General features: G+C 37.1%; 1 protein-coding gene across 3 annotated transcripts in view; it reads right to left on the bottom strand.

Moving 5' to 3' along the window:
- Positions 1-124: 124 nt before the first annotated feature.
- PIAS1 (protein inhibitor of activated STAT 1) overlaps positions 125-26,703 on the bottom strand; it is a 120,437-nt gene continuing 93,858 nt past the window's right edge. For 2 of the 3 annotated variants that reach the window (XM_006749435.3, XM_031020613.2), the window contains exons 8-14: positions 24,865-24,938; positions 13,854-14,014; positions 11,970-12,100; positions 10,954-11,134; positions 6,645-6,787; positions 4,783-4,820; positions 125-4,162 (exon numbers count right to left, since the gene is read on the bottom strand). In XM_006749435.3, the coding sequence (XP_006749498.1) occupies positions 3,869-4,162; positions 4,783-4,820; positions 6,645-6,787; positions 10,954-11,134; positions 11,970-12,100; positions 13,854-14,014; positions 24,865-24,938 (1,022 nt within the window). In that variant the 3' untranslated portion in view covers positions 125-3,868. The remainder of the gene's footprint in view (positions 4,163-4,782; positions 4,821-6,644; positions 6,788-10,953; positions 11,135-11,969; positions 12,101-13,853; positions 14,015-24,864; positions 24,939-26,703) is intronic. The other variant, XM_031020614.2, reaches the window with a different exon arrangement.

Here is a 26,703-nt window from a genome sequence, read left to right as displayed (position 1 = left end):
AATTAGTTAATTGCCATGCTTTGAAATCTCTGGATGAAAGGTGCTTTGGAAGCACAAAGCATTATCATTTTTCTCATAGGGATTGTCCCTTGAATACCCACAGTATTATTTTACAGAAGACAAATTAACTGAAGGCTTTTCTTTTATTACATCTAAAGAGCTCTACATAAACAGGTAACATTCAATAGGTAAACAATTTTTTTCCAATGCATGTAATAAATATTTTCACTTGGTACTTTTATACAAACTGACATTGGTCTACTATACATTTTTAAAAGCCATTTTACTGGTTTGGCATGCGGTATGGAAATTCTAAGAGAGAAAGTTTTAAGGCAATGAATCACAGATTTAAGTTCATGGAATTTATGGTAACTTTTATATCTGTTTATATACATTTCCCCTTTGTTAATTAAACAATTAACAGCAGCACACTCTGGGACCACCAGCTATTCTCCCTCCCTCTTTCTGAAATCTAAGCTTTGTGTTGTTGTTTTTTTTTAATTAAAAAACAATTCAACATGTATTGATAAAACAAAATTCTTACTAAAATAATTTTAAATGTGCTTTAAAGTCCTGAAGATCTTGAAGTGTCTTATGTATTTAAACTTGGAATTGTTTAAAAATGTTCTTTCCACAATTAGTTCATTTAAAATTGGTATATATTTTCATTCAGTTTCAGACATTTGACTCTAAGGAAAATCTGCCAAGAAATCACATTTATCAGAAGCTTAAGTGCAATCTTTCTTAAGTCAGTAATGATACAGAAATGTGAAAATATCTAAATTAACAGAAGAAAAATTTTAATGCTCAAAATAAATTAGTCAACCAAGTGTGATATGGTTAAGGTTCAGATTGTTTTAAAAAGATGTGTCCAATAATGCCCACAAAAATAATTAAAAGCCACTTCAACCCTGCTAAGTCAAACAGCTATTTTATCAAAGATGTGTGCGTATATACACACACCCACACACAGAGAGTCCTACAGAAATACAATCATATGCACACCCTATTATGAAAGACCAAGGCAAGGGGATGGTGGCAGCTTGCCAAAAGACTGAGAATCGCTATTTGTCCACAGACAGCATGTCAGTGTTGGTGTGGGTGGGGGAGTGAGGGTAGGCTAAGGAAAAAACAGATGAAATAACTATGCACTTCTTTTAACTTAGAACAGTGCAGTGCAGGACTCTACCAGTAACTAGTACAGATCATGACAGTCTGACTGACTGGTATCGACCGTAAGACCAACAGAGTGATAGCTACCACCCATGCAACACTTTGGAAAGTCAACAACTTTCCAAAGAAACAAGCTCCTTAGAGTGGAATGAGCATCAAAAGACAATCGAATGGTTCGTTTCTCCTGTGGAGACATGACCAAAGCCACTAGACAGACATTTCTTTCTCCCTACTACCTGTTTTCCCTTAGGTTGGTATAATGCAGGACACTGAGGGAAACTCACCATCCCCAAAACTGGGCTGAAGAAAGGAGAGGGATGGGTTTTCAACTGGATCATTCAGAGTTTGGAATTCAGCATCATACACAGTTATTGATCAGAATTTTGAGACCACTAACAACGACAGAAAAACAAAAAAAGAGAATACAGAAAACTATTCATTTTAGGTAGCTGAATTAATAGAAATGTTTCCTATTACAGTGTGAAATAAGAAGCAACACCCCACAACTGGAGTGATTTCTATCCCAATCTGAATTTAGACACAAATTACGGTACCATTAAATATTAGCCTAAGTTAATATAGCTATGAGAGTTCTTAAAAGAGCTTACTCACCATAATAGCAGATTCATTAAAAAGCTTAACTAATTCCTGTTTTCACTGACAATGAATCTTTTTTGTTTTTATTGCAAATTGTTTAGTGACTATAACTCAGCCATGTATGTGTGGAATACACATGCGTTGGGGAAGACTATATAACTCACGTGTCACTCACACTTGTCTATAAATACATATATACACACACACATATACATATCAACACCAACTTGTTTTTCAAAATTCAAGTCAACAATTTAGTGGCAGAGAGATGCTGTAAAAAACATATTATTTTTAGATGCCACACAGTCATGTGAACCGTTAATTTTATCATACAACTGAAGATACAGCCATCTTGAATTCTACCTGGAAAAAGTAGGTCACTTGTTACCACTGCAAGGTTGAAGCAACACTTTTATACACAAAGGTGGTCCTTCATCAACTCTGAGAACAACTCTGAGAACCTGAACAGTTGTGACAGAAAAACCCAGGCTGGGAAACTGGTAATTGTTATGCCCCTTCCTTCTTTATATCTTTTCTGTTAAGCCGCCTAAGCCTCTCCATCAGCTAGAAGATACTTTCCACACCCTCAGGTGCTCCCTGAAGAACGTGACACCTTCTCTAAAGAGGATTTTGGAACACAAGTAGAACCACCTTCCTTCCCTCCAGCCCACATTCATCTCCTGAAAAACAGTTCTCACTATATTTACATGTTCCATTATGAATAAATAGATGAGATTGATCCATGAATTGTAGGGGGAAAAAAAAAATTGACTTTCCTATGTCATGCTTCTCTTTAAAAGGTGAAGAAAAAATAAAACAAACAAGATAGCTAGGCTAAGAAAAGAAGTACACTCAGATCCAGAGAGTAAAAATGACCAAGGATCAAGCCTATTTTGCATTTCAACTGTTTATCAGATAGTGGATTTCTAGATTGACATGTGTGCTACACTGTATTTTCCGAAGAGAATTTACTTTTAGGATAATTGACTTTCTTTCTTTTTCAAGGTGATGTAACCTTACCTCTGTCAGCTGCACAAGACACCCAACACGGCTTTCGAAGCTATTTTTACTTCCTACTTTGGCATGAAGATCTCACAGGAAAACTTGTTACCCTGTGGCCAAAAAGGCAGGTGTTCACAGACTTGGTTTAAATACATAATACTGGCAATCCAAATTTAGAAGAAAGAACTAGACTAAAGTGTATTATTCACAGGTCTGCCAAGCCTACTCCTTATCCAGATAGCTTTACTCCAAATCTCTAAAACATATTCTCAGGGGGTATCTAGCAAATAAGAGAGAATATGTGATGGAGAACATGCAATTGGGATATCAATAAAGATGCTCATATGTGAGTTCAAGACCTTCAGAGCACTTTGAAAGAAGCAGGCAACTGATTTATCAACTGAATGCAAACTTGGGAGGAGAAGGAACAGTAACAACGGAAAAATATACACAGACACACACACTGAACACACACCCCCACGAGCTAGGTCCTGAAAATACACAGGGAATGCAGTGGGACAGATGAGATTTATAACTTAAGGCTGGATATAATATGCACACACACAAAGAGAATCCAAGTCTGTCCTTTTTAGAAAATGGAAATGAAAACTATCCCCCCCAGGCCCCTCCCCACAACAAAGAAAAGCCCACAATTTAAAACTTCATACATGCAATTCCTTTTCTGTTATTGCAAATAAAATAATGCCATTGAAGTAAAATAAAACCAAAACCATAGGACAAATGATGAAAAAAAAAAAATCTTCAGAATCCAGAAAAAAAATGAACTGAAGGTGGTTTGTGGGTACTGGTTTTTTTTTTTCTTTTTTTCTTTTCTTTCCTTTTTTTTTTTTTGTTTTTTTTGTTTTTTACAAGTGTTTTATCAGACAGGCAGTCTTAGATTTATATACAAAAGTAAAACTGAAAATATAGTTTTGTTCTCTGTACATTTCTTTTAATTTTTTCCCTAAAAAAAAGGAAAAAAACACGCTTGTGTACTTTTCTAAACAGAATAAGGTAAAACATAGCACAAAGTTCTCTTCTTTCTGCCAAGTTCATTTCATCTGGGGCGGGGGTGGGAGCAGCAGGGGCAAGGGAATCAGTCCAATGAAATAATGTCTGGTATGATGCCAAAGATGGAGGCCGTGTCCGAGCCGCTCCTGTTGGCGACGCTGTGGCCATGGCCGTCCCGCAGGCTGTTGGAGGACACGAGGCTGCTGTTACTGCCGCTACTGCTGCCGTTGGTGGCCGGCAGAGAAGTGCTGCCTCCTGCGCTTAACTGATCGAGAAACATCTGCGAGGAGGTATACGGGAAAAACCGAGACGAGTGTAAGAGGTCTTGATCATCTGACACTGCTGCGGCGGCGGCAGCCAGGAGGGAGGTGTTATAATGCTGGCGGAGGGGGGGACGGGGAACAGAAGACACAAAACCCATCAGTTCTAATTCATAAACCTTCTTCTCAGCAGAACAGAGTCCTCGGTGTAATATTACTGCATAGCGGCTACGTCTGAGGTACCTAATAAAACACTTCGCAAAATCAGATGGCCTTATGTAACGATCACAACCTTGATCTTGAGAGACATTTTGGTACTTTAAACTGGGGGGGAATACCAAAATAAAATTGGTACTGTTTTTTTTTGTTTCAATTTGTAACGCAAACAATTCTCAAAATTCTATTTCCAAAGAGGCGTATGCTCAGAAGCAGCAGGAAAGAAGACAGTCCACCCTCTTTCTCTTATGGAGATATTTGGCCAAGAATTTGTCAATTGATTTACTGCCCTGTTTCTTCATAAAAAAGTACTGGAAACCAACAAATAGATACTGTTCCTACTATGTACTCAGACACAGTAGAAACAAGGGGATTTTTATATAAATTCTTAAAACCTTAACAATAATGAGTAGGGTTACTCTGAATTTCCTAAGAAATTTATCTTCTCTCTCAGCTACATATTATACTTATAAATATTTTAATGTGCAATTAAAACAACAGCATTTTTTTTCATATAACATACCTGATTGTCTCCTGATAAGAAAGGAAAGAAATCTAATCCTGTGAGAAAAAAAATTATTTTAGTTTTGAAAAACAAAAGAAAAAACCCTCCCTAATGCCCCCAATACTCCAGAAACAAATAAAATGCTAATTCTAAATTCATTTAGAATTTAAACAACAGTGGAGCTGAATGTTGTACGTCTCTCCCATCTCTAGATTACCAAGGCTGAAGTCCAAGCCATGATTTGCCCTCCTTGTAACTCCATTTGTGGGATCTGGGCCACTGCTGCCCTGTTGGATCCAACACTGATCCCTTAAACTGACAGAGCACTTTTCACTAAATGTTCTCATCAACTCCTCTTAAGTAACATTTCAAACTACTCTAATTTACTCCTCACAAGCACCTATGAGGTAGGTCATTATTTCTGGCTGCATTTTGTGGGTGGAGAAAAGTTTTATGTAGAAGGAAGTTAAGCAAGCTGGAGCACAGATTTTTTTTCTTTCTCAAATTTGCCTGCTCGCCACTATCTGTACCAGATTCTAACTCAGAGACCCTCCAGTGGCAAGAGGAGAGCGGGGGAGAGATCTGAAGGGTGTCTGGTTGCTGGGGTGGTGCATCACAGAACGACCAGCTCTGATTCCTGGCTGCCGGGGAGTCAATGCAAGCTGCCCCTTCTAATTCCCACTCTTGTATCACTCAATGTGTAATGTAATGAAGAACAAGAAAACCCATGTGAATAAAATGCCTTATTATGAGGTCTCAACTTGGCGGAAAGGACAACAAGCAGATGTAGTGAAAAATACGACAACAACACAAACACTCTGGGGATCCATCCACTATCTACACTAGAACAGATTATAACATGAGGACCTGCAAAATGGATAGCACTGTGGTTCATGATAGTGAGACTGGGCAGTAGCCTAAGTGAGAAACAGGGCTGCACTTAGCCACATGATGTGGGTATCTAAATTTATTAAGATGAAGTAAAATGAAAAACTCAGTTCTTCAATCACACTAGCCATGTTTCAAATGCTCAATAACCTTATGTGGCTAATGGCCACTGTAAATTACAACATTGCCCTCACTGCAGAAGGTTCTATTGGACTGAGCTCAAATAGGGTTTTCCTAACAATCACTAAGAATCTACTCAACTATCTCAGCTTCCAAGAATCTTTGCACCGGATTCTTGGCCCCGGCTTTTTCTGTAGGGGAGGGGTGGAGGAAAACTTCCATTTTAATTTTTTTTTTAATTTTCTACAATGAGCATATATAGCTTTTTTGGAATAAAAATGTCCCTAGATATACAAATTATTAAATTACAAAGATATAGGAGAAAAACCAATAATTTTTTGATAATGTAAATGATTATTATCAACTCAAAATACATTGTGCAGTGAGTACACTGACATTTCAAACTACTTTTAAAAGGAAGAATCAGGTTCACTGGAACAAAAATTAAAACTTTCCAACGTCTCAATTCAGCACTATTTTAAAGATAATACAACACAGTTACCCACGTTGCCTGTTGCATTATAACTGGATTCAGGGAACAAAGAATAATTTTCATAAATATTAAAATTCAAAGCAACATACTGAAAGTCACCCCAAAACAACTTACAGACTATTTTGAAGCTCACAAAACCTAAAGATCATCACATGACATTCACCACTGGTAGTAAAACACTGGCTACTGATGAAGGTCCAAGCAAAAAACTGGATCTCTATTTATTTATGACCACAGTATATATTTCTCCCAGTTCCCTAGGCCCAAGCCCCCATTTTATCAATCTTTCCATTCTTCCTTAGACTCACCCGGAGGAAGACTATGTAGATGAAAGGTATTTATAATGCTATGTGACAACAGAGAAGGACCGGTGACTCACCTTGTAGGTCATAAGGCATGGGTGTCATGTGGAAAGGGTGCCTGTAGTCTTGGATGAGGGAAGTATTAATGTAGCTTGTGTCTACAGCAGGGAGGCTTGGGGTGCGGGACACCGGAGACGCTTGATGTGGAAGACTTAATATGCTAGAAGAAGGAAAAGGTTCGCATAATTTTCATGAGTTAGCTGAACTTCTAGGTTTAACAAAGGGACTGTATCTCACAAAATGAGTCCTAGCTTTTGTGCTGGAAATAAAAAGACAAGCAAAGCAATATATAATTTAGACTATCACTAGGAAATAATCTGCATATACAATAGCACTTTGCAGGGGCTATAAGGAGAAATGGATGGGTGCAACGGTATATCCAACATTCATAAATCGCATGCTGTCTCATCTACACTTTTAGAATGCACGGCTGAGCCACTTCAGTGAGAAATGAGCGAAAGATATCTATAGCAGCTGAGATTCTGAAACCTTTTAAAAATAAGCACTGAGTGTTGTCTAGTAAAAAGTATAGGTACGTCCTCGCAAAGAAAACACATACAGACGAGCCTGGGGGACGGTAGCAATCTGAGCAGTAGAGTTAACAGCTGGCCCCCAGACTTGTGAGCTTTATGGAACAGAGACAAGGAACTGTTTATCCTGGTATTCCTAATGCCCCGCACACTCATCAGCACACTGTTTGCATACAAGGCCTGCTGAATGAACGAAGGCAGTGAGACAAGAAGAGATGCTCCAAAATGAACAGGTGGTGGAAAGGTTTTAAAGGGAGTACAGAACTGTTGCGGGGTGGGGGGGGGGGGGACGACAAAAAAAGGGATTCTGGAAGAACAGCATGAAATGTTTAAGTAACGGAGAAGTTAAATCTTTTTTTCTTTTTAAAAAAGATTTATTGGGGCGCCTGGGTGGCTCAGTTGGTTAAGCGACTGCCTTCGGCTCAGGTCATGATCCTGGAGTCCCTGGATCGAGTCCCGCATCGGGCTCCCTGCTCGTCAGGGAGCCTGCTTCTCCCTCTGACCCTCCCCCCATCTCATGTGCTCTCTCTCTCTCTCATTCTGTCTCAAATAAATAAATAAAATCTTTAAAAAAATAAAAATAAATAAATAAATAAATAAAAAAGATTTATTTATTCATTCCAGAGAGAGAGAGTGCATGAGCGAATGAGCATGGGGGAGGGGCAGAGGGAGAGAGAATCCCAAGCAGACTCCATGCTGACCGTGGAGCCCGATGGAGGCTCGATCTCATGATTCCAACATCATGACCTAAGCTAAACCAAGAGTCGGATGCTTAACTGACTGTGCTACTCAGGCGTCCCTAAATTTTTTTTTTTAACAAAAAAATTAAGTAAAAAGCAAAAAGGTGTGAGAAAGAGATGAAAAAGAAAAGGAAGAACTGAGTGCAAACATAAGGGTCATGTCCTATCCCAACCATAAAGAGGCTAACAGGCATGTAAGTTTTGGAAAATAAAGAGAAAAGAAGGTATAAAGAGGCTGTTTTTTGCTTGTAAAACTTCATATAAAGTACTTGGGTGTGGAGATGCAATTTCAATGGTGCAATGCAAGATCAGAATATTTCAAAAGAGGCCAAGGCTGGATTTCTAGGAATAGAGTTCTACTTATGATCATCTACCACAGTTTCATGAATGGAATATGAAGCATAAAATACACTCTCATCTGCCTCATAAAAATGTTTTGTCTAATGGAAACTTAATTAATTAAACCTCTTACATCCATAAAAAGTACCATTTTCCATTAGCTGTCTCCTCTGACAATGCCTAAGGGATTACAAGAGAGAAGAAAGCAGATGAAATGCTAGCCTTTGAAAACATCTTGGTATACCAAACAGGAAAGGAAACTTCTGGATGAATGCTAAACACCTGGCAGCTGAAGATAGCAAAATGCTTTACATTTACTAATGTTTGTCTCTAATTCCTGGCTGGCAGCTTTCCTTTCAATTTTGTGATAATATTCTGAAAATGCATTTCCACCTTTACACTGCACAATAACAAATACAATATGCTTAGGGTTCAGGTTTTTATTTATTGGATAGTCATTATTGTAAAATGGCCACTAGTGTTGAATATGGCGTTATTCTTCTAAAAATGCCATAAACTTTCAGGCTGCTTGTTTTTATCCAAAAACAGAGAAAGGTCTGACATTTGTAAATACTGTATCTGGGTTTACTTGGTCACTGGGAATCTCAGGAAGTAGTTAATGCATCTAATGTCATTTTCTAAACATAAAAAACACAACTATTTTTGGAAAAACAGCAAATATCCAAAGAATTGAAATATTAGATTTTTAAACACTCAAAAGTTTCTCTTAAGGAAAAATGTATAGTCAAGAGAGCAAAATTACCGCACAGTTCACATATATATATGTGACTACTATAAATATTCTAAAGAGTAGAACTAACTTACACATAATGGTGCTTTTATTCCACAAAGTATTTACACACCCAGAGATTTATGAAATATCTTTTAATGTTGCAATTATGGTATTTAAAGAAATAATGTGATAATGTGTATTTGGTCATAATATGGTTTGATACATAAAATATCTCGGAATCAAGATTATATCGGTATCTGTTTTAACTACACCAACTTTTGGCCATTTGACTTTTCTTTTTCTCCCACTCAGATTTATAAAATAAGTTGGTGTAGTAACAAGGTCAGGCTTGTTGGGCAGCAGACATCAAGGCAGGCTTTCATCAGAGGTAAATCTTCATAAAATAGGATTTAAAGTAGAAATTAGTGTTTAAGATAATTCATTCTTTTTTAGAATAATACTGCTATTAATGTCTTTATTGGTGTCTGATGTTTGCTAAGCTACTCTAGAGTGAAAATACCAACCCATGTAACAGGTCTGATTGTATTATGAAGATTCCTGAAACAGTCAAAGTTTTTAACAAGTGAGATACATTTATCACTATTATGCTTTTACTGTTGCACCTTTCCAGTAATTACAAATATTCTCAAACAGAAGATCTTTTATCTCATCAGTCTCAAACCTGAAAATTATTTCACTCCAAGCATGGAAATGCTTGCTCTTGGTCTGGTGTTAACTTTCCCTCTTGAACCTTGAAATCTTGCAACAATGCCTTCTGTGGACCTTCCTTCTCTCACTTAACATTCTTTCTTCAGGCAGGAGATTTTTTGAATAGCTCCTATTCAGTTCCAAAGGGCTACATCATTCTCCTGATACACACCTAAAAAGGGGCACACCTATTTCTAGATTTACCTTTAGTGTGCTACAACTGTGCCTCAGCAAAACATGAAGCTTTTTGTTGAGAATCCCCGATATGTCTCATGAGGCTGAGTCTATTTAAGAGTACAGCTAGAGCTGGCTACTTGTTTTACCATCCTCCACAAAATGTTAAACCTTTAAGGTTAGGACTGTACTTACTCATTTTATTATCATCCATGTTAGGCACAGGGTGTTTTACCTAAAGCAGATAACAGTGTTTGCTAAACTGAACTGAAGCATAACCAAGGTACATTATTACTGATAGGAGACTAATGGGAAATATGGGAAATGAGCTAGCAAAACAGAAGGCATTGTGCCCTGCAACTTCAGGCTCCGACTTCTTTCACTGCCAACCTCACACACACTGAAGCAGGTTTTTTTTTTTTTTAAGATTTCATTTATTTATTTGTCAGAGAGAGAGAGAGAGAGCACAAGCAGGGGGAGTGGCAGGCAGAGGGAGAGGGAGAAGCAGGCTCCCTGCTAAGCAGGGAGCCCGATGTGGGACTCGATCCCAGGACCCTGAGATCATGACCCGAGCCGAAGGCAGTCGCTTAACCGACTGAGCCACCCAGGTGCCCTCCGAGGCAGGTTTAAAGCATTCCTCTGGTCTACCTGTTTTCTACTTGAAAGACTCAACTCAGGATTAATCTTACAGCATACATTTCCAGTTTGAGTAAATGTTTTAGATCCTACGAGTAGCAGTAAGATCACCTAAGAACTGATCAGAGATACGAATTTTCTCAGTCCCTACTCCTGAATCAGACATGGGGGAATAGGGGAGCAATGTGTGTTTTAATGAGCCCTCTGGGTGATTCTGCTGTACACCAAGGTTTAAGATCACTGTACTAGAGTATCTTTTGGTATGATAAATACTGTACCCAAGGGACTCCTTTAATGCATTATCCCAGCCCCTCAAGAATATCACACACTTAGGGAAAATCCAACCTATTCTTTGATTACTAAGTTAAGTTTTACAATCATGCATAATCATTTTATTTGGCAGATCTTTTAAATTGTATTTGCAAAATTAACTTTCACAGTGACTTTTCAAGGTCTCAGTACTTACCCTTTATTATTTAGTGGTGATGTGGGAGATAGGGAAGGACAGGTCCTCTTGGCAGACGGCTCTTCTTCCTCTTCATCAGATGAACTGTCTATGGTTAAATCAATCACCTCTACTTTCTTATTTTTATTTGAGGACTGGTGGTGAGAAGCCACCTGATGCTCCAATGTGGAGCTCAAACATCCTGTGTGGGAATGATCAAAACACAAGGCAAAAAAGACCTATGACACCTCTCTTTTCTTCCTCAGTGTGCCTTATGGATTAGTTTATCAATTACAGTTTAGACTTACAATACTGCTGGGGTCAAAGAGTAGTAGCTCTGGTCCCCTAAGCTTAAAGCTACTAATTATTATTGGTTGTTAAAGGGGTTTTTTTGTTTTGTTTTTTTTTTTTGAAAGACAATTCTGAATTAGGGCAAACAATCAAAATGTATGTCTACTTCAGAATAAAAGCAGTTTGAGGGTAAAGACTATATATTACATATGTACCTGGGATACTTAAGAAATGCATGGTAACATTTTTTAAAAGTCATAGCTTCCTTCCAGCAAAAACATACTAAAAACCAGAAAAATAACATAAATGAAGAAACATTCACTAATCTTTACCAAATCTCTTAAACATTTAAAAGGATACCATTTCAAAAGCATGACCTTACAAATGACTTATTAGATTACGTTGCTTTTAATCTTGTATCCCAAAAATTTAAAAGCTGGCAAAGTGAATTTAAAGAGTTCTCTACTACTTCTGAACATTTAATCAATAATTTAATAAGAGTTACTGAGCTACCCATAAACTGCTGAATTTTTCAGAAATGTATACTTTTTTAAAAGTTTATTTTTTTTTTAGTAATCTCTGCACCCAACGTGAGGCTCAAACTCACGAACCCAAGATCAAGAGTCACATGCTCTGCTGACTGAGCCAGCCAGGCGCCCCCAGAAATATGTTATGTTTTAATACTGAAAAGCAGGGCTATGCAACAGCAGGGAGACCGCCCCACCCTTCTGGAAACCAGCACTCACCATCAACTCCATTGTAAGAGGCAGAGACTTCCTGTACTTCCTTTTTTGATCTCATAGGTGCCCAAGAGCCATCCTCCTTAAACTGTATCTCATCACAGTCTGTACAGTACTTTAGGATCTCCATGAACAAGCTACAAAAAACACGTGGTCCTCTGAATATCACATTCTAAATGAAAGCAGACTAGAAGCATTGCTGTTCAAAAAACATTCAGACCGCCTATGTTTTGCATAAGTATAAACGAGAAAGAAGAAAGGAGAACAGACAAGTTACATTTGTTCTCAAAATCGAGGCCTATTTTAGGGAAATATTACTTAGATTATGGTACCTTATACAAGGTACCTTATATATCCATGAAAAATGAGATTTTCAAATATTTTTAATAATATGGGAAAATATTCACAGAAAGTGAAAAGAGGCCAAGAAAATACAATTCTGTGCGTGAATGGTACATAAAACAGCAGTTATTTCTGCGTGGGGACATCATGAGTATTTCTTTTTCTCCTTTATATTCTTGTGCATCGTCCAAACTATCTACAATAAGCATATCTTACTGAAGCAATACATACAAAAATATGTACTGAATGTTACACCTCCTTGAAAAATATCATGCAGATATTAAGAAGTGAGATTTGCAAAAACAATGTGTAAAAGTGTCAAATTCTGAAATGAAACCAAAGGATAAAAAATATTAATACTGTACAATCACAATTCTGTAAAAACAAAAATCAGAAAATACACCACAAAGCTCTTTTATTAATTCCTGTTTTCCAATTTTTTCTTTAAATGTGTGTATAGATACGTGTGTGTGTGTGTGTGTGTGTGTGTGTGTATGGCTTTTAAAATAAAGAAAGATCCCAATTGACGGAGGAGGGGATCTAAAGCTATATAATATACAGCGTTGGCAAAATATTATTTAATTTAGATTTATTAGTGATCACTGTCATTTCTGAACAATTAAACATAAAACATTTAAGTGACACATTTACTTTTTTCCCATGATTGGTCTGCCATCTTTCAAGCTCCAGGTGACACTGTATTATTAAATATATCCCCTTTCTAATGGTACATCTTCAGACTCCTGAGTTTTATCAAATGCTGTAGATAAGTTGCCTTAAGTGTTTTGCTGGCGAGTACAGGAACTATCAAGAAGATCCTTCTTTCCACAATTTATCTTTGTTCAGTGGCAAAAAGGACAAGGAAGGAGGCTAGAGGATAGGGGTACATTTAAAGAAACACTCCAAGATGTCTGGAAGGACAGATAAAACACAGGAGTGTTTAAAAAAACAAACAAACAAAAAACCCTGATTGTTGTGATGCTGTAGGGGACAAGAAAGACAAAGACAAGTATTTCAGAGGAAACAGAGAAACCAAGAAAGCTGCTATTCAGCATGCTGATCACTTTTAGCAGCCCTTATGGTGGGGAATAGGTTTGATGAACCATGACTGAAGCATGAGAAAAATCTGCAAAAACAGGTTAACTTCCACTAAAAAGCCCAATTTGGGTGAGCTTAAGTAACCAGAGTTTCACAATGCTTTCACTCTTTCTCTGATATGGTCTGCATGGCTAGGGGTAGATGGATTCATGTGAGGAATAGGTGTAAGCATACCTTACTTAGAACCCGTGGTACTTCAAATAGTAAAAGTCAGGAGAAACAGATGGTAAAGCATGCACTGCCCACACAGAAGGATGTCAACGTAAAAAGGAAAAATGCTCACAATATTACTTACTTATTTTGAAAACTACTGATTTCTAGAATCAGGAAAATCCTAAAAATATATTACTCAGAAAACACTACCTATAGAATTTTCATCCTAAACCTGACAGATAACAAATCCAAATAAGAGATGGTCATTCCAAGGTATAAGGAAACACTTTGACATACCCATCAATAATAAGGTGTTCATACGGAGCCTTCTTATCACAGACAGGACAAACCCAGGTTGGTTTTTTCTCATTCATCTGAATATAAAGAGTTGCATCAAAACACTGCAGATGAGAACATGTCAGGGCCCGGCATGGAATTGTCAGCCGCATTTTACCAAGCTTTAAAAGACGGAGACAAAAGTAAATATTAGGCAACTGTTATTCAATTTAAGTTTTGATAAAAATCTCCTGAAACACAATGTGTATGTATTCTGACTTAAAGCATATTATATTTACTTTTCATCAATATGGAAGAAGATTAAACACATTTTCTATGAAACCTACATGTTTAAAAAATTATAGTATTTCTTTAGATATTAAACATAGTGACTATGGAAAGTCTATAGCAAGGGTTATTCCCCCGCCCCCAAGCTCATAGATCAGCTTTTGGGGGAAAGAACCACGAACTCCTTAAAATTATATGTAAAATTTTGCAAGTTTGTACATTTCCCCAGAGAGAGCACTTTCACCGAATTTTTTTTTTTTAAAGATTTTTTAAATTTATTCACTTGAGAGCGAGTGGGGGAGGGGCAAAGGGAGAGGGGGAAGCAGACTCCCTGCTCAGCAGGGAGTCCAACGCAGGGCTCAATCCCGGGACCCCAGGATCACGGCCTGAGCCAAAGGCAGATGCTTAACTGACTGAGCCACCCAGACGCCCCACCAAATTCTCAGAGTAGTCTCTGATCCAAAAAAGTTAAGAACCACTTTACTAGGGATTTGGGAAATGGAAAAAGAATGTCTTATTAAACACTGCAGGATACAGATATAAAGTCATCCAACCTGATCTCTGAATAAGGGTAGTTCACATGTGAAAACAGAACGAAGGGCAGGCATTCCCCAGGATGTTTGGCAGAGTTGCCAAATGGCAGCTCTGAGAAGGAAGTCAAGTGTGTGCACTCTGTTTTTCCTCCCTTACTGCGCACTATCACAGACAATTCGGCAAACATCCCTAGACCTCTAGCATCTCCACCATGTTATGAGACTTTTCTCTTCTCACCTTGCAAATGCTGCTTAAGCTGAGGTTGAGTCTGTCCTGTGAAAAACGAAACCTAGTTCATCCGGTCCCTGAGCTGCTAGCTTGGGCTCAGGGCACGGAAGCTGCACTGAGAGCTGTCACATCACAGCTCCTTCCCTGGAGGCCACCTCACAGAGTGCAGCTGGGTGACCACTGTGGGGCCCCCCTGGAGGCAACAATGGCCAACCAGTAGAGAAGTTATCTATTTTCAATAACCACACTGTTTGCTATCCAGGAAAAGATTTCCCACATACTTGCAAGCTTGAAAAACATAAAGGCTTGAAAAGGATATGAGTTAAATGAGGAAAGAAAGAGGAAAAGGATTTTGGCTTAGAAGAATTTCAGGGAAATGTGCAATTTCCTAGGAAGTCTACCAAGGAAATTAACTGTCATTTGTAGCCCTAAATAATTGTTCTGGTACCAATGATTTACTGTGCCTCTAGGAAAGGCACTTAACCTTTCTGGGCCTCTTTTTCTATCTCCAAAGTAACACTGTTTCCTCCTTACTTCAACAGGATGTAGTGATGAAGAACAAAACAGGACCCAGGCTGTGCTGTAAGCTTATGAGAAGGGAGTAGTGCCAACTTACAGTGTTAGAAGTACAGGCTGGAGAGACACAGAGCAAACGGACAGCTCCCTTCTCTGTGTGCGCCCAACTCCACCCTGTGCATGATTATGGACTACTTGTTTATGTATGTGTCTCCTCCTACTAGAAATACATCAAACTCAATCCCTTATCCCTGGCACTTGGAAATGTATGTGCTACACAGCAGGAAGACGGTCATGTGTTTGGACTGATAAGGCTTTGGCTGTGCTTCACTGAGCAGCTCTAGGAGGGACCACTCATGGAGAGTGTGGGGGCCGCATGCAGTACTTTACGAGGCAGGCCGGAGTATGAATTCTGGAGTTAGACTACCTAGATTTGAATCCTGGCCCCACTACTTACAGTGGGAATCCTGATCTCACGTAGTGTCCCTGAGCCTCAGCTTTGTAAAACAGGGATAAAAATACCATCTACATCATAAGACTGTGGGATTTAAATTATGTTATGTTGTGTTATGTTAAATTATGTTATGTGTTACATTATGTTAAATTATGTTATATGCCTGACATATAGTAAGTGCTCAATATATGTCACCCATTATAATTAAAGTACAGAAACATTATCTGCTCAAATCACTTGGTAAGCTAATGGGAGACACACCCATATCAGCTCAGTCCTTCTTCCATTCTATGCTCACGTTAAGATTAAACAACTCTTTACTCCCCTTTACTCTTCTATTACTCAATTTTTATGATTTGATGTATACAAGCTCCTGATGAAAAGGCAAAAAAAGAACAGGGGCGCCTGGGTGGCTCAGTCGTTAAGCGTCTGCCTTCGGCCCAGGTCATGATCCCAGGGTCCTGGGATCGAGCCCCGCATTGGGCTCCCTGCTCCGTGGGGGGCCTGCTTCTCCCTCTCCCGCTCCCCCCGCTTGTGTTCCCTCTCTCTCTGTCAAATAAATAAAATTAAAAAAAAAAAAAAGAACAAACTAGTTCTTATAACAGAAGAATCATATATTTATTATTAGCCAAAACATGTTGCATTAGTCCAGAAACATTTTCCAAATAATGAACTGCTTGGTGGTGCTAAATTAAATTTTTATATCTTAAAGCAGACCTTAACTTACCTGTGAAGTACAAATTGCTACTGAGCAGGTATTTTTCCTAATGCTTAAATACTTAATAGAGAAACTGCAGACTGGAAAATCCTAGACAAATACAGTAATTGTAGATAAAGTCCACATATTGCAGAATTAGTAGGCCACTTTGGATAGTTTATGAAGACAGTGCATAAGAAGGTAAAACATAAAGCTGGTTTCAGAATCCAAGCTATAGGCCATAGAACTTACACTCTGAAAAGCAGTTATTCTCTAAACAATCATCTCACAGACTTTCCTCCCTCTAATCCCCACTTGTCAGCTCATCTTTTTGGTGAGAGAGCTACTCTCAAGCCCGTATGATCAGCCACACTGACAAATTTACCCAGAGTCTTTAAGGACCACTGCTACGTGAAGGATGCAGGAAAGACATTTATAAATGGGTACAGAAAAGGAAAAGTTCACTTCCAAATGCGCTGTTTATTAGCTGTCACAGAAATGCTTTGCTTCAAAGAATCACTAAGTGTTATGTGATAATACTCCTCATATTTCTGATTTTAAAAACAATCTCTAGGGCACCTGGGTGGCTCAGTTGGTTAAACAACTGCCTTCAGCTCAGGTCGTGATCCTGGAGTCCCAGGATCGAGTCCCACATCGGGCTCCCTGCTCAGTGGGGAGTCTGGTTCTCCCTCTGACCCTCTCCCCTCTCATGCTCTCTCTCACTCTCTCTCTCTCAAATAAATAAATAAAATCTTAAAAAAAAAATCTCTAAATCCTAAACACTTATCTATAAATGGACACTGATTTCTCCTGACAAGGAGAAAAGCAGAGTTTTAAACATCTTCATCTTATAATCCTAAATTCCTCCCTTTCCTTTATAGGGCATGTGGATATTTACATCATTTGCAAAACACTCTGAAATCAGCCCCCAAACAAGTCTTCCAATGACACTACCCTTACTATAACATATAATAGTACTATTTAGTAACTGAGGATGCTGCAGGAGAAAATACACTACCTAGGTATGTTAAACTAGCTTATATATCAAAAGGACCCTAAAAAGTCAATATGTATTTTTTTCCTTGTAAGAAGAAAGGAATAGTGATATCAAGAATAATTTCACAACTTCTTCATTACCATCATCAATATTTCATAAATGAATTTCCGAGGAATTTATTTTTTTTTCTTCTACCAATTCCAAGTCATTTGTATTGAAATTCATAGGTCTGGGGAATAAATATCTCACAAAGTAGGTTCTCAAACATTCTCCCAGCTGTTTTTTGTTTTGTTTTTTAAGATTTATTTATGTTAGAGAAAGAGAGTGCACAAGCGGGTGGGGGTGGGGGGGCGGAGAATCTCAAGCAGACTCCCTACTGAGTGGGGAGCCAGATACAGGGAGAATGCAGGGATGTGGGGCTCGATCTCACAACCCTGAGATCATGACCTGACCCGAAACCAAGAGTTGGACACTCAACCAACTGAGCCACCCAGGCGCCCCTCTTCCAGCTGTATTTTTAATAAATCGGAACTAAAAAATTCCCAAAGAGCAGAAACATTTCTAATTATTTTCATTGCCTTTAGCTAAATGGCACACAAACAACAGAAACTCATTTATTTTGAGCTGTGTATATCAAAACAAAGGCAATCCAAATGCACAGTCAGACGTCATATTTACATATTTCAAAGGGAACAAATCTCTATTATTATTCTATAAATTTGATATATAGATGAGTTGTCATTACCAAGTTTTACTTTTTAGAATAAAAAAATACCTAAAATATATTGCCTTGATGTTCCAGAATAATTGTAAAGGGATTTTCCCTTTAGCCAAATAGAAATCTATAAAAGTATTATAATTATGGATTATATATATAGAGAGAGAGAGAGTTTTTCTATAATCTGAATTTTAAAAGCAGATGTCAATTTAAAATGAACTGCTAAAGCTGCTGCAACTAAAAAGGGAGGAAACGGGAGATATGGTAAGAAACATTAAAGATGGCCCACTAAATTAAGAAGTGTGAGAGGCAAAAAATGATTAACATTTTCTAAGATAAAGATCACCTGAACTATAAAATTCAAAACTAGTTCTAGAAGTAAAAACGTCAAGATTTATGTTACAGTGCTTATCTATATGAATAAATGCTTCATCTAATGATATAAACATCACATATATTAGAACTGTAAACATTTTTTTTAAAGGAGATTGAAGAAAAACAAGACTTCTTCCAGTGATTATGGAAAATGAAGCTTCTGTACTTTTCTAAATTTCTCATAGTCTCTGAACTGGTATTTTATAATGGAATGGGATGGCAAGAAATCAAGGGGGAGGAAAATACACAAATAGGGGCTTGGCGGGGAAGGAGGGTAGAATAAGTAGGTTATCTTTTTTTTTTTTTTTTTAATCTTTGTCTTCTTCCTACCTTCCACTTACTTGGTCTGTGAGCTATTTTCCTAAATGTTAAAAAAAAATGCCAGCTTCCTTTACACCATAATCTGTTACAAAATTTATCTGGTGGGTGCCTGGGTGGCTCAGTGGGTTAAGCATCTGCCTTCAGCTCAGGTCTTGATCCCAGGGTCCTGGGATGGAGTCCTGCATCAGGCTCCCTGCTCAGCGGGGAGTCTGCTTCTCCCTCTGCCCCTCCCTGCTGCTCCTGCTCTCACACGCTCGTGCTTTCTCTCTCTCACGCGCGCGCAAAAACAAACAAATAAAATCTTAAAAAAAAAAAAAATTCAAAAAAAAAAAAAAATTCATCTGGTTACTTAAGAACCCACCCCATGACTCTGCGGCCTATATTGTTTATTGCGGTAAAAAACATGTAACATTAAATTTACCACCTTAACCATTTTTAAGCATGCAATTCAGTAGTGTTAAGTATATTCACATTATTGTGTAAGAGATTTCTCAAGCTTTTTCATCTTGTAACACTGAAACCTGATACCCACTAACACTAATTCCTCCTCCCCTCAGTCCTTGGTAACCACCTTTTATTTTCTGTTTCTATGATTTTGACTCCTTCAGACACTTTTTTTTTTTAATTTGTTTATTTATCAGAAAGAGAGCACAAGCAGGGGAAGCAGCAGAGGAAGAGGGAGAAGCAGGCTCCCCGCTGAGCAGGGAGCCCGACGTGGGACTCGATTCCAGGACCCTGGGATCATGACCTGAGCTGAAGGCAGAAGCTTAACTGACTGAGCCACTCAAGCGTCCCTGCTTTAGACACTTCTTATGAGTGGAATCATAGTGTTTATGTTTTTGTGACTGGCTTATTTGCTCATCAGAATGATTTAGAGGTTCATCCATGTTGTGGCATATGACAGGGTTTTCTTTTTAAATGGCTCATCGTATTCCACTGTATGTATTTAACCACATTTTCTTTATCCGTTCATCGCCCAATACACATTTGGGTTATTTCTACCTCTTGGCTATTGTGAATGTTGTAATGAACATGGCTGTGCAAATTTTCTCTTTGAGATCCTGCTTTGAATTCTTTTGGATATATACCCAGAAGAGGAATTGCTGAATCATATGGTAAACCTATTTTTACTTTTTTGGAGAAATGTGCACACTGTTTTCCACAATGGCTGCAGCATTTTATATTCCCACCAAAAGGGCATAAGGGTTCCAGTGTCTCTGCATCCTCACCAACACTTGGTATCTTTTGTTCTTTTGATAGTGGCCATCCTGACGGGTATGAAGTGATAACCCATGTGGCTTTATTTGCATTTCCTTAGTGATTAGTGATGTAGAACATCCTTCCATGTTTGTTGGCCACTTGTGAATCTTCTTTGGAAAAATGTCTATTCAAGTCCTTTGCCCATTTTTTAATCAGGTTATTACTGTTGTTGTTGAGTTGGAGAAGTTTCTTATATTGTTAATCCCTTATCAGATACATGATCTGCTCCCATGCCATAGGTTGTCTTTTCACTCTCATTTTTTTCTTTTTTTGACATGCAGAAGTTTTTAAGTTTGGTGTAGTCCCTTTGTCTATTTTTGCTTTTGTTGCCTATGCTTTTGGAGTTATGTCCAAGAAATCATTGTAAAATTCAATGAAGCTATCCCCCTACATTTTCTTCTAGGAGTTTAAAAGTTTAAGGTCTTATGTTTTAGGTCTTTAATTCATTTTGAGTTCTTTTTTGCATGTGGTATAAAGAATGGGCCCAACTTCCTTACTTTGCATGTGAATATCCAGTTTTCTCAACGCCCTTTGTTGAAGAGACTGTCTTTTCTCCTTGTGTAGTCTTGGAACTCTTGTTGAAAGGTCAACTTGGCACATAAATGCAAGAGTTTATTTCTAGGTTCTCTCTTCTGTTCCATTAGTCTACATTATCTATCTTCATGTCCTTACCACACTATCTTAATTACAGTTGCTGTGTGGTATATTCTGGTATCAGGGAATGTGAGGGCTCAAACTTGTACTCTTTAAAATACTGTTTTTGGCTCTATGGAGTCTTTTGAAATTCTACAGGAATTTTAGTAGGACTTTTTTTTCTATTTCTGCAAAAAAATGCCACTGGGATTTTGACAGGGATTACACTGAATCTGTAAATCACTTCGGGTAGTATAGATACTTTAACAATAATCAGCCTCCCAATCCATGAACCTGGGATATCTTCCCATTTATTTATGTCTTTAATTGCTTTCAGCAGTATTTTATAGTTTTCAGTGTGCAAATCTTTTGTTTCCTTGGCTAAGGTTATTCCTGAGTAATTTATTCTTTTTGATGCTATTGTAAATAGGACTGTTTTCTTAATTTCCATTCTGGACTGTTTACTGTTAGTGTTTAAAAACACAACTAAATTTGTATCTTGATTTTGTATCCTGTAACACTATTTTGTTTTTTTGTGGAATCTTTAGGGTTTTCTACATAAAAGATCATGACATCTATGAACAGAGATCATTTTACTTCCTTTCCAATTTGTATGTCTTATTTCTTTTTCTTGTGTAATTGCTCTGGCCAGAATTTCTGGTACTGTGTTGAATAGCAGTGATGAGGGTGGGCATTCTTATCTTGTAGAGTATCATGTTTGCTGTCGGCTTTTTATATATGGCTTTTATTATGTTGCAGAAGCTTCTTTCTATTCCTATTAGTTGAGTGTTTTTATGATGAAAGAGTACTGAACTTTGCAAAATGCTTTTTCTGAATCCACTGAGATACTCATGTGGTTTTTGTCCTTCATTTTGTTAATGTGGTATATTACATTGATTTTTTTAAAAAACATTTTATTTATTTGAGAGAGAGAGAGTGTGTGTGAACAGTAGGAAGGGACACAGGGAGAGGGAGAAACAGACCACCTGCTGAGCAGGGAGCTTGATGTGGGGCTCGACCCCAGGACCTGGAGATCATGACCTGAGCCCAAGGCAGATGCTTAACCAAGTGAGTCACCCAGCCGCCCCACATTGATTGACTTTTTGTATGCAGAACCATCTTTACATTCCAGCTACAAATCCCACTTGGTCACGGTGTGATTTTTTTTTTTTTAGTGGTTTGGTTTTGTCTAGTCTAGGGATCAGGGTAATACTAGCTTCAGAGAATGAGTATGAGCATATTCCCTGCTCTTCAATTCTCTGGAAGAGTTTGAAAATGACTTGGTGTTAAATGTACTTTATTTAAACATTATGGAGGATGCTCTGGTGAAGCCATGGGGTGCTGGGTTTTTCTTTGTTGGGAGATTTTTGATTGGTGCTTCAATTTCCTCACTAGATATAGGTTTGTTCAGATTTCTTATTTCTTCATGATCCAGTCTTGGTAGGTTGTTATGTTTCTAGGAATTTATTTCTTTTAAGTTATCCAGTTTGTTGACACATAATTGTTCATAGTAGTATCTTATAATCCTTTTTATTTCTGTTGTATCAGTTCATCAGTTGTAGTTATCTTCTTTCATTTCTTTTTTTTTTTTTTAAAGATTTTATTTATTTATTCTTGAGAGACAGAGAGAGAGAGAAGCAGAGGGAGAAGCAGGCTCCCAAAGAGCAGGGAGCCTGATGCGGGACTCGATCCCAGGACCCTGGGACCATGACCTGAGCCGAAGGCAGACGCTTAACCATCTGAGCCACCCAGGCGCCCCTTCTCTTTCATTTCTAATTTTGGCTATTGAAGTCCCCCCTCTTTTTTTCTTAGTCTAGCTAAGGGTTTGTCAATCTTGTTGATCTTTTTGAAAAACCAAAACCAATGAAACTTGGTCTCGTTTTTTTTTTTTTTCTATTGTTTTTCTATTCTCTGTTTCGTTTATCTCTGTGTTAATCTTTGTTATTTCCTTCCTTCTGCTGACTTTGGGTTTAGTTTGTTTTTCTAGCATCTTGAGGCATAATGTTAAGATAGTTGATTTGAGATCTTACTTCTTTTTTAATGTAAGTATTAACAGCTATAAACATCCCTCTTCCTACTGCTTTTGCTGCATCCCGTAAGTTTTGGAGTATTGTATTTTCATTTGTCTCCAGATATTTTCTAAATTCCCTGTGACAACTTCTTTGGCTGTTTATAAGAGTGTGTTGTTTAATTTCCACCGATTTGTGGACTTTCCTGTTTTCCTTCTGCTGTTAATTTCTAGTTTCATCCCACTGTGGTCAAAGAAGATACTTTGTATGACTTAAACTTGTTAAGGCTTGTTTTGTGGTCTAACACATGGTCTATACTGAAGAATGTTCCATGTGCACTTGAGAAGAATGTGTAATCTGCTGTTGTTGGATGGGGTATTATATATATTGAAAGGTCCAATTGGTCTATAGTGTTTAAGTCTTCTGCTTCTTTAGTGACTTTCTGTCTGGTTATTCTATTCATAACTGAAAGTGGGGTATCAAGTCTTCTACTATTATTTTGCTTCCTATTTCTCCTTTCAGTTCTGTCAATGATTGCATCATATATTTGGGAAAGAATTTTAATAACAACATTAAAAAGACTGGAATCAAAATATTTTCCCTAAGAAAAAGATTTATTGTAAGGAATAAAAAGATAGAAGGATATATACAAAGTGATAGGATTTGGGGGTTTTATTAACTCCACTGTATTTCTATAATTTTACAAAAGCCTAATAATGAACAGGGGTTCCCTTAGCAGTATTATAAAACAAAAAAGTTTTGTTTTTTTTTTTAAAGATTTTATTTATTTATTTGACAGAGAGAGAGACAGCGAGAGAGGGAGCACAAGGAGGGGGAGTGGGAGGGGGAGGGGAGAAGCAGGCTTCCTGCTGAGCTAGGAGCCAGATGTGGGACTTGATCCCAGGACCCCAGGATCATGACCTGAGCCAAAGGCAGACGCTTAACCATCTGAGCCACCCAGGCGCTAAACAAAAAAGTTTTTTAAGAGCTACATCAAATACAGTATTATAAACTAATTCGTGAGCTAATGACTTTTTCATCTGTGTTTGCGATTTTATAAATTACAAAAGGCTAAGATGTAGGACAAATAAAATTTAGTTTCTGTTTAAATTATTTGTTTAAGAATACAATAACTTCATCTTCATCTTAGATTAGTAGGATTTCAATATTAAAAGCTTTCAACAATCCAGGCAAATCAGGAAACAGCTGTGTCCTCTTATTCTTCATACTTTCTCCCCAATTTAGATATGATTAATTTGATTAATTATAGAACAAAAGGTAATTAAAATGTCAAAGTAATTTACTCCTAGTTTTTCACATATTTCTGTATGAAAGCCACATTCAATTACCACTCCTACAATTGGTGGATCTAACATCAAACTGGTTAAGAAACAGATCTTAACACGTTTTGGGGGGAAACTTTTTCACTACAAGTTTAATCATCTGGTATGTTTTGGACCTTATATCCATTTTGTACAAATGATTGATTTTGACCTCATTTTCTGGTTTAAAAATATTTCTAGGTTATTTTTATATGCATAACCAATTCAGTTATTCAGGATAAATAGAACAGTTTTTCATTGGTGGAGTCTTACAATGTAGTCATTGTTGGCAAAATGGTTAAACTGAATGTATGGGTAAATCGTGGCTAGATTTCTATTCAAAATGATACTATTTTTTAAAATACAATTTTAATAAATATACCAAGATAATGCCCATTCCTTATTTGAAGACTTTACACTTGAGTCTGAGAGAGAATCATTAATCACAAGCAATATTTAAACACAGTTTACTAAGAGTAGAAAATTTTTACAGACTTAAAATTTTGGTTAGATTCCAAATCCTATGACTAAATAATAATGTCTTTCTACTTTTCAGAAACTGTGACAAAGGTGGGCATATTTCAAAAGTAAACATCATTTTGCAAATACTGGAAATACTTCATAAAAGGAGAAAAATGTATGCTGAATCTTCTGGAAAGCAAGTATTAGTTAACACTTACTGGACATAGTAGAGAAACCCTTAGGCTGGTTGTAGCTATTTCACTGTCTGGATCCGCGGTCAATTTCTCTTTAACTGACATTCATTGAAGAGAGAACAAACAAACAGAGCATGTTTATTAAAGATACATCAGTAATGCAACATAAGAAAAAGAACAAGGAACTTAAAATGAGGAACCTTAAAAAAATGAACTCAAAAATAATGTTTAATTATTTCCAATTAACTGGGTGGAAAAATAAAAACAATTACATGGTTTATAATTTCTATCATAGGCAAAAGAAGAAAAACAACCATATATCTATAGACTGACTATATTTCCTGTAAGTTCCCTATTTCTCATCCATGAACAAAAACTTCATTGCAGTAACATAAAGGAAATTTCTATAGTAAGCTGACATATTCAACCAATGGCAGAACCTTTTCCTTTTATAACTCTAAGAAACTGAATGAAGTTTTTCTTTCTTTTAAATTATGACCAATATTTTTATGCCAATATTATTTTATAAATTTTTCCAAAGCTCAGATAATAAAATATATTACCATATTTTATATGTTAATACATTAATTCTATTTTTCTATTAGTTCTATTTTTAAATTATGAAAATATATTAATTCTATTTTCAAATTATGAAAAGAAAAAAGTTCAATTGCTTTTTCCCCATACAACTGAGTTTTATATTTATTTATCCATAAACTAATTAAGCTATCTTAGACAAGTCAATCCTTCTCTCTGAGCTTAATTTTGCTTCTAGCAAAATAAGAACCCACACCAGATAATCTCTAAATCTTTTCAGCTCAAACCTCCTGTGGTTCTTAAGATTTGAACAGACACTGCATCAAAGAAGCTATAAGGATACCAAATAAGCACATGACATCATTAGTCATTAGGAAAATGCAAATTAAAACCATAATGAGATACTACTAAACACTGACCAGAATAGCCAAAAATCAAAGCAGCCTGACAACACCAAGCACTAGTGATGATGGAGAAAAACTCGAAATCACATACATCATTGGTAGGAATACACAAAAGGCATATACATTTTATAAGAAACTGCCAATCTGTTTTCCATACACATTTCATGTGACCCAGCTATCTGAGTCCTAAATATTTACCCAAGAGAAACAAAAACATATGTCTACAAAACTGGAATATCCACAGGCAAAATGTAAATATTCTAGCAGCTTTACTTGTGATAATGTAAAACTGGAAACAACCTAACTGTCCACTGAATGATAAATGGATAAACAAATGATGGTACAGATAAATGGAATACTACTCAGTAATAAAGAACAAACTACATGGATGAGCCTCAAAAGCATTTACTAAGTTAAAGAAGCCAAACATAAAAAGCTACAGGCTGCAGGACTTCGAATAGCTGACATTTTAGAAAAGACAAAACTATGGAGACAGAAATCACACCAGTGGTTACAGGAACGGGGAATAAGGGGATGAAATGAACTGCAAGAGGCCACAGGGGAACTTTCTAGGATGAAGGATGTTCTATATTTTGATTGTGGCTGTGGTTCATGATTCCATGCACCTGTAAAATTCATCAATCTGTAGAATTAAAAAGGTGAATTTTTACTTTTGTAAACTATACTTCAAAAAACATAACCAAAAGAAAGAAGAGAAAGGGGGGAGAATCACCATGTTAAATTTAATCACAAGAAAGTGAGGAAAACCAAAGATACAAAAGTAGGGATCCGAAAGGGTACGTGCACCCCGATGTTTATAGCAGCAATGTCCACAATAGCTAAACTGTGGAAAGAGCCAAGATGTCCAGCGACAGATGAATGGATAAAGAAGATGTGGTATATATATACAATGGAATATTAT

The sequence above is a fragment of the Leptonychotes weddellii genome, chromosome 9 (genome assembly GCF_054177405.1).
Source record: "Leptonychotes weddellii isolate Sample4059 chromosome 9, ASM5417740v2, whole genome shotgun sequence".
In the NCBI taxonomy this organism is placed as follows: Eukaryota; Metazoa; Chordata; class Mammalia; order Carnivora; family Phocidae; genus Leptonychotes; species Leptonychotes weddellii.
This window is presented reverse-complemented; position numbering and strand designations above follow the sequence as displayed.